General features: G+C 40.8%; 1 protein-coding gene across 1 annotated transcript in view; it reads left to right on the top strand.

The window, feature by feature from the left end:
• The first annotated feature begins 2331 nt into the window (after positions 1 to 2331).
• The window catches only part of LOC106873152 (collagenase 3), a 38005-nt gene continuing 31227 nt past the window's right edge, over positions 2332 to 9109 (top strand). The window contains exons 1-2 of the mRNA XM_014920379.2: positions 2332 to 3796; positions 8484 to 8610. Of these exons, the coding sequence (XP_014775865.1) occupies positions 3449 to 3796; positions 8484 to 8610 (475 nt within the window). The 5' untranslated portion in view covers positions 2332 to 3448. The remainder of the gene's footprint in view (positions 3797 to 8483; positions 8611 to 9109) is intronic.

Here is a 9109-nt window from a genome sequence, read left to right on the forward strand (position 1 = left end):
GAGTATTCTTCACTCTGTACTCCTACCGAGTTGGAAATGAATAAAAAGAGACAGAGGAATGAACAAGTAAAATAGTGGGAGAAAGTGTGTATTAGATACAGATGAAGTGATTGGAGGAATGAAATTGAAAGAGTGAGAGAAAGACAGAGAGAGTATAGGAATGAAATAGAAATTGCAAGAGAGAGGAGAGAGAGGGAGAGAGAGAGAGTGAGGGGTGGAGAGAAGGGAGAGAGAGAAAGATAGTTGTCGTGATCAGTAATGTCAGCCTATATTATCTATCTATCAATAATTTGTGGAGACGCAATGGCCCAGTGGTTAGGGCAGCGGACTCGTGGTCATAAGATCGCGGTTTCGATTCCCAGACCGGGCATTGTGAGTGTTTATTGAGCGGAAACACCTAAAGCTCCACGAGGCTCCGATAGGGGATGGTGGCAAACCTTGCTGTACTCTTTCACCACAACTTTCTCTCACTCTTACTTCCTGTTTCTGTTGTGCCTGTAATTCAAAGAGTCAGCCTTGTCACACTGTATCACGCTGAATATCCCCGAGAACTATGTTAAGGGTACACGTGTCTGTGGAGTGCTCAGCCACTTGCACGTTAATTTCACGTGCAGGCTGTTCTGTTGATTGGATCAACTGGAACCCTCGATGTCGTAAGCGACGGAGTGCCAACAACAACAATCAATAACTTCCTCTGTGTGAGGCAGCAAGCTGGAAGTATTGTTAGTCTACCTGGCAAGATGCTTAGCAGCATTTTGTCTATCTTCATGTTCTGAGTTCAAATTTCACCAAGGTTGACTTCGTCTTTTATCTTTTCGGGGTTGATAAAATAAGTACCAGTCGAACACTGGGGTCAATGTAATTGACTTACTCCCCCCTTCCCCCCAAACCGCTAGCTTTGTCTCAAAATATGAAACCTATAATTAACTTCATGTAAAGCAGTGGTTCCCAAAGTGGGCAGTATTGCTCTCCCTGGGGCCAGTGGAAAGTTCCAAGGGGGTACTGAAGAAAAGTGGGGAGATAATGAGGTAGCGATTCATGTAAAAAGTGGGGTAATAATGGGGGTAGCTATTCATGTAAAAACAACGAAATAATGAGTTCATTAGGTTAAGTGTTATTTGTTAAATACAGTTGTTTTGAATTTGTTTCAGAAAGAGGTCTATGCTTGTGATGGTTAGTTGGGATGGGGTCACTAGGAATATGGCCTGGGTATCAAGGGGGCAGCAACCTGAAACAATTTTGGGAACCACTGATGTAGAGCAATGTCAACATTGGCTAGTCTCGGTGTTTAGTTGTGTATCAATGTAATAAATATTAAAGCAGATAGCCAGTTTATGAGGGAACCTCTGTGTGGTCATTTGACTTGCTGGAAAAAATAGGTGAATTTTCCTAAAATTTATTCATTTAATGAAACTAACTGCTAAGAGACATCAAATTTTTTATTTGATGTACCGAGTGTAATAAAGAATTTTATAACAGTAGCTTTAAATACAATTTCACAGTGTTCAGTTAAGAGGCGGGTACATGGTTACTGATATAAATATAAACATGTTTGAAGCTATAATCCAGCTGATCTTCTTTCAGTCCATGATGAAAGTCTATAAACTTGATAGCCATTTATAACTGTCCAATGCATTTACTCAATTTTAGTTAGCTTACACATGCAGTCATCAGCATCATCATTTAACGTCTGCTTTCCATGCTAGCATGGGTTGGACAATTTGACTGAGGACTGATGAACCAGAAGGCTGCACCAGGCTCCAATCTGATCTGGCAGAGTTTCTACAGATGGATGCCCTTCCTAACGCCAACCACTCCGAGAGTGTAGTGGGTGCTTTTACATGCCACCGGCACGAAGGCCAGTCATGCGGTACTGGCAACGGCCATGCTAAAAATGGTGTATTTTACGTGCCACCTGCACGGGAGCCAGTCCAGTGGCACTGGCAACGACCTCACTCCAATGATTTTTATCTACCTGTATATTTATCTACAAGTTTATATTTCTCCATCCACCTTACCTAATTGTATGCTATTCACTCCTTGCATCAAAATGCCAACCACTGTTTAGCATTTGTGTGTGTGTGTGTGTGTGTGTTTGTGCGTGTGCGCATGCTGAGGGAGTGTTGCGTATGCATATAGAAAAGATACATTTATTGATAACACACACACACACACACACACACAACTTAGTAAGAGCTGAGGTGTGGTGATACATTCTGTTGAATGTGTGTTTGTGCTTGTGAATATGTATCTGTATGTGTGTGTGTGAGAGAGAGAGAGAAAGAGAGAGAGAGAGAGAGAGAGAGAGAGAGAGAGAGACAGAGAGACAGAGACAGAGAGAATAGATGAGGAGCTGTGTACTTGTGTATGTGGGTATGTATACCAGCATAAATGTGTGCTTGTAAGTGTCCATATGAAACATTGATGTGTATGTGTGTTAGTGTGTGTGTCTGTGTGTGTGTGCATCTGTACTTATGTACGTGTGTACTTTCGCAAATGTGTGTCTGTATTTTTGTTTGCATGCTGCGTGTATTACTTGTGTTCATGTATGTGTTCATGTATGTATGTCTGTACGTGTGTTTGTGTGTATGTATGTTTGCACTTGTTTGTGTGTGTATCCTTGAGTAAGTACTGATGTGATGTCATGCCGAGAGCTAGAGATGCTATAAAGTATGTGTGTGTGTGTGTGTGCATAGTGCGAGTGTAAGTGTAATGCGGTGTCATGTGGGGGTAGAAAGAGAGGTGGGGGTAAATAGTGTTTAGTTTGTCATCCCAGATCCCAGTCCATCACACAGTATCAGTTCGTCTATCATTAAGGTCGTTTCTGTTGTTTTGTTGCCCCGTCTCCTCCCTTATTATCTCTTCTATTCTCATCCCACATCTCTCTCTCTCTCTGTCTACACACACACACACAAGTAAGACATAGGACAGAGACAGTTATTCTCAACGAATATTCTCTGAGAAAAAAAAAACAAAAAACAAACTAAACTAACCAAATAAACAAACAGTTTATAACCTTCCCTACAGAAACTCGTGCTCGCCTGTCCTAGAAAAGTTAGCAAGAATATCTCTTATCTTATTCTTTGAAAGAAACGAAAAGATTTTTGATACAAAGATAAGCAAAAAAAAAGAAAAGAAAAGAAAAAGATACGGAGAAGGAGAGCGGGAGATATTGAAAGTCTCAAAAACCCCTTTTGAGTAAAGAAAAAAAAAGGTGGGGAACAAAAGAGGGGAAAGAAACTGAAAAATACTTCAAAAGGCAAACGCGCGCACACACACACACACACACACGAACTAATAATAATAATAATAATAATAATAATAATAATAATAATAATAATAATAATAATAATAATAATAAAGAATCAAAGACTCCAAATTCTTCACATTGGCTCTCTTTAGACCTGTGTACACGTTCCCCCTTACTTTCTTTCAATCCAAAAGACAAATGGTCACTTTATTTCTGCCTTTGCCCATCTTACGGCGATGTTTATCCCTCGTTTTCCTTTTCTCGTCTTTCGTCTTCTTTGTAAATTGTTCCACTGATGGAAGAACAACAACGAAAGGAATCGTCATACGACATTTACTGTCGCAGACAGCATCTACGGACTTAGAAGGTAGAAGTTCGCATCCGACCGAAGAAGCCCCAGTTGGTCTACTAGTCAGCACCGCTGCCGCCTCTGCTACCACCATTACTACTACTACCACCACACCCAGCGACGTTAATGCGGGTGGTGATAGTGGTTTTGGTGGCGCTTGGGGTGGGGTTTGGCCCAGGAACCACTTCGAAGGTGTGGTAAGTCCAATATTTTAATCTTTTTTTTTTTTTTTTTTTTTTTTTTTTTTAACAGCCAAATCTCTTTCCAATCATATCTTATTCTCTCCCCCCACCTTTTAAATGGACATATTAGATAATGTGGGCCTGGGTTTCCTGCACATACCAAAAAGATTGGATGGTCACGACTGTATAGTCTTTGGTTATATATTTACTCGAACAGGATTGACCTGGACAAAACAAAACAACAACGACTCTTGTGTAGCGATTGTTCAGCCCCTTGTTACCATGGCGTAGCGCGGGGTGTGCGGGCAGCACAGAGGGACCACTTTATTACACATGCGTTTTGCTGTATGTAGTTGGAGAGGGAAACCAATTTGGTTATTGCAGAGGACGGCCAAAACGCACGCTGCTCCACCGACTCCATTCCGGTCTCTCTTCAGAACACAAGAAATTGAAAAGTGGCAGCCAAACTGAAAAGATATTTATATCATCCAAAACAGTCTTTCCCATTTTCCTAAAGAGAGAAAGGGTGTGAGGTGAGAGATTTGGCTGCTATTTCTAGCAGGTCGAGTGGCCTCATGAAGACTACCACGTTTGTTATTGTTGTTATTTAGCCACTGGTCAGCTCTTATCGAGCAGAGTTATGATTAAAGGCGCTCACACTGTCACGCCTGCATCTAAGAGAATTTAATAGATTACATTTTAACAATCTGCGCGTGACAGCAGTGTTGCTTTCCTTGAAATTAATTAATCATTAAGATTATGTGTACTTCGTTTTTCTACTCACTACAGACGTAATTTGTAGTAAATTCACATATCTGCCTCTATTATGTATGCTAGCATCCACTTAATGCTTTTGTTTTACATGCAGAGGGGGACCCTGCAGCCCTATTGCATCTCCTTCTCACTCCCGTAGTTGTTAGCTTGGATGTTGCTGATGTTATAACTATTATTTAGTTGTGCTTGTTGTTTAGCCCTGGGTCAGCTACAATCCAGTAGATATTATGATCAAAGTGGTGCCCCAGCATGGCCACAGTCCAGTGACTGAAGCAAGTAAAAGAGAACCTACTTTATATTTCTTCAGAAGTGGTGTGAGTGGTGTATCTAGTGTGATACACATCTAATGTGACTTTCCATTTATGAAAGACAATAGAGTATACCATTTAATGTCCTCCTTTCATGGTTTGAACAGAACTGTCTACTTTGGTATGGCTTTTACAGCTGGATGCCATTCCTAACACCAACCACTTTACAAAGTGTACTGGGCGCTTTTTATGTGGCACCAGCATTGATGAGGATACCCAGTAACTTGCAAGACAAAACCCCTTGAGTGAGCAAGGAGTAGTATCAAGGGAGGTGGCTTTATGCCAGGTGATGAGGATTAGGGTATGTTGTTGTTGGCACTCCGTCGCTTACGACGTCGAGGGTTCCAGTTGATCTGATCAATGGAACAGCCTGCTCGTGAAATTAACGTGCAAGTGGCTGAGCACTCCACAGACACGTGTACCCTTAACGTAGTTCTCGGGGATATTCAGCATGACACAGTGTGACAAGGCTGACCCTTTATATTACAGGCACAACCGAAACAGGAAGAAAGAGTGAGAGAAAGTTGTATTGGAGCCTCGTGGAGCTTTTAGGTGTTTTCGCTCAATAAACACTCACAATGCCCGGTCTGGGAATCGAAACTGCGATCCTATGACCGTGAGTTCGCTGCCCTAACCACTGGGCCATTGCGCCTCCTAAAGAGGGACAGAAATAGGTGTTTTGCAGTATAGGAGATACATAGGTATCTCAGTTAGAGAGAGAGAGAGGAAAGGGGAGAGATGATGATGTGATGGGGCATACACTCAAGTTACGGGGGGGGGGGGTATAAGTCAAGTGGAACCAAGAAGTGGGTAGGTAAAGTTAGTGAGATTGCAAAAAGGAGAGTTAGAGATGTAAGAAAGGGGGAGATATGTAGTGAGTGGGCACAGGTAGAGGGAGGGGGTGTTGGGAGGATATGTTATGGGGAAAAGATTTGACAGGGACATATTGTATGCAGGTAGGTTTGTGAAGATGCAAAGGGAGAGTGGGAGATAGTGGGGAGGGGAATACAGCAAGTGGTATGTGTGTGTGTGTGTGTACATATCTTTTCCTTGTTTCAGTCATTTGACTGTGGCCATGCTGTAGCACTGCCTTTAGTCATGCAAATCGACCCCAGGACTTATTCTTTGTAAGCCTAGTACTTATTCTATCAGTCTCTTTTGCCGAACTGCTAAGTTACGGGGACGTAAACACACCAGCATCGGTTGCCAAGCGATGTTAGGGGGACAAACATAGACACACAAACATATACACACACACACACACACACACACATATATATATATAAACATATATACGACGGGCTTCTTTCAGTTTCCATCTACCAAATCCACTCACAAATCTTTGGTCGGCCCGAGGCTATAGTAGAAGACACTTGCCCAAGGTGCCACGCAGTGGGAATGAACCCGGAACCATGTGGTTGGTAAGCAAGCTACTTACCACACAGCCACTCCTGCACCTACTCTTACCACACAGCCACTCCTGCGCCTATATATATAAAGTCATATTTAGCATGTTTGGGTATATTTGGACATGATAAAACCTTTTACTGCAGACATAGTCCCAAGAAAAAATTCTTTGTCTAGACACGTGAAAACTTTTGGAGGGGGTGGAGATGAATGAGTGTCTGCAAATGACATCGTTGGGTTGTAGGATGCATACATTTCTGCAGCATTTCACTTTGTCAGCTACGAAAACTAAACCTGACATTCATAGCCTGAATAAGAACCAAATTATTCTCATTAAAACAGCATACAGAATATTTGCTGATGTGCATACAACTTGGTCAAGCTAGGGTTAAACAAATAAGGTAACATAAAGAAGTGTTAAATAAAACAAAAAATTGTTTAAAGTCATGTTTAACACGTTTTAGTGTATTTGCACATGATAATACCTTTTGCTGCAGAAATAGCCCCAGAAGAAAATTCTTCACCAAGATGTATGTGAAAACACTGTTTCTCTTTGTTGGTGGTGGTGGGGAGTGACAAGCTGTGAATTGTGTCATTGGGTCATAGGACAATAAACTATATTCACCTTCAATAATTTGTGCTTCTGTGTCAGTGTGAGATTTGAACTGAGGCTATATTTGAAATCATTTAACGTAACTAGCACTCCATTGGTTACAACAATAAGTGTTCTAGCTGATCTGATCACCAGAGCAGTCTGCTTGTGAGATTAATGTGCAAGAGGATGAGCACTCTACAGACACACATACCCTTAAAATAGTTCTTGGGGAGATTCAGCGTGACACAGAATGCAACAAGGCTGGTTCATTGAATTACTGGTACAACTTACTTTTGCCAGCTGAGTGGACTGGAGCAATGTGAAATAAAGTGTGTTGCTCAAGGACACAACATGCCACCAGGTATTGAACACACAACCTTATGATCGTAAGCTGAATATCTTAACCATTAAGCTATGTACTTTCACTGAAATCATGTATTAAAGTGGCTCCTTTATTGGATGAGAAGCCTGCATGAAGAAATGTATTATGATTTCAATCATCAGTGTTTGACTGCTTTGTTTAGCTGAAAGCCACACCCTTCTGTCCATTGTAGTTTTCATGACCAATTGTGGTCCAATACTCACCAGTGGGTCTTGAACTGTAACAACTGCTGCAAGGCATCCTGTCCAATGCACTAAGAATTCCAATGATCTACAACCTACCTTGGATTGGTACTTGAATTATTGATCCCTGAAAAGATCAAAGGCAAATCAATGCAGGAGGGATATAAATTCAGAGAAAGAGAGAGAGAGAGAGAGAGAGAGAGAGAGAGAGAGAGAGAGAGATAGAGAGAGAGAGAGGCAGACACACAGACAAAGACAGACAGACAGACAGACAGACAGACGGAGACAGAGAGAGCAGCAGCAACAAATGCTGCAAAGTATTTTATCTGATGTTTTAATGATGTTGCTGATTTGTTGTGAGGTCAATACTAACCAAATACCTTATATGGACTGGCCGATGTGTTGTGTTCTTGAGCAAAGCACTTCATTTCACATTGCTCCAGTCCACTCAGCTGGTCAAAATGAGTGGCCCTGTGATGAACAAGCATCCCATCCATGGAGGAATATATATGCCAGTGAAACTTGGAAACTGGTCCTCTGCTCCTTATGGAATAAGGGGGACTAACCAACCTCATATGTACATGAAACAGCAAATATGATTAGCTATATGATGACAAATGTTAACCAAGTCATTGCTTATGTGCAGATCCACAATGGAATACTACTCTCGTATCTAGGGTAGTGTTGATGCTATGAATACAGCCATTCTGGGCTATATCTAAATTTAAAGCCATTTGGTTGGGTGGAACACTACCACTTATCAACATACTCCAAACTCTAGCCCACAGAATGCTGTATCTTCAATATTCCCCTTTTACCATTACTACAAAAGCCTTTGTTCCTGAGGTCAAGAGTCTCAAAAGAAGTGTAAACTGCCCCAAATACAACATCAATAGTGCCACAGATAGAAGTGAACACATTGTTCCAGCATATGAAGTCTCCCAGAAGGTCGAGAATCTCCCTAAAACAGGTCAATTGTTCCCTGGAACATAAGACTATAAAACCACAAATTTTATTTCCTTCATTGATTTGCCTTTTTATTCTTTTATTCTAGAATTATCTAATACGGTATGGTTACCTCCATCCTGGTTACGGGTGGTTCCTTGGAAATACTGAAGCCAAAATTGAACTCCAAGCTGCTCTCCAGAGATACCAAAGGGTTGCAGGAATAACTGTTACAGGTTAGACTTGTATTTTTTATTGATTTTTACTGATTTTTATTGATTGTCATTGATTTTTTTATTAGTTATTTACATTTTAAGAATCTTTATTGACTTTTGTCCATTATTATTGATGTTGTTGGTTGCTATGGTTTCTTATATATGGAGAAAACCCAAACTAAATGGTAGTTGGGAGCATTTGCCATGAATCTTGGGGCACTGCCTTGAATTTTTAATCAAATGAATCGACCTCAGTACTTAACTTTTTCTATTGGTCTCTTTGGCTGAATGCTAAGTTATGGGGATGTAAGCACCCCAACACCAGTTGTCAAGTGGTGGTGGGAGACAAACACAGATATGAAGACAAACACACAGATGTATAAACACACACATATATATAAATATACAAACATACATACATACATACATACATATATATATATATACATACATACATACATACATACATACATACATATATACATACATACATACATACATACATACATACATATATATA

Source organism: Octopus bimaculoides, chromosome 25 (assembly GCF_001194135.2).
Source record: "Octopus bimaculoides isolate UCB-OBI-ISO-001 chromosome 25, ASM119413v2, whole genome shotgun sequence".
Classification (NCBI taxonomy): Eukaryota; Metazoa; Mollusca; class Cephalopoda; order Octopoda; family Octopodidae; genus Octopus; species Octopus bimaculoides.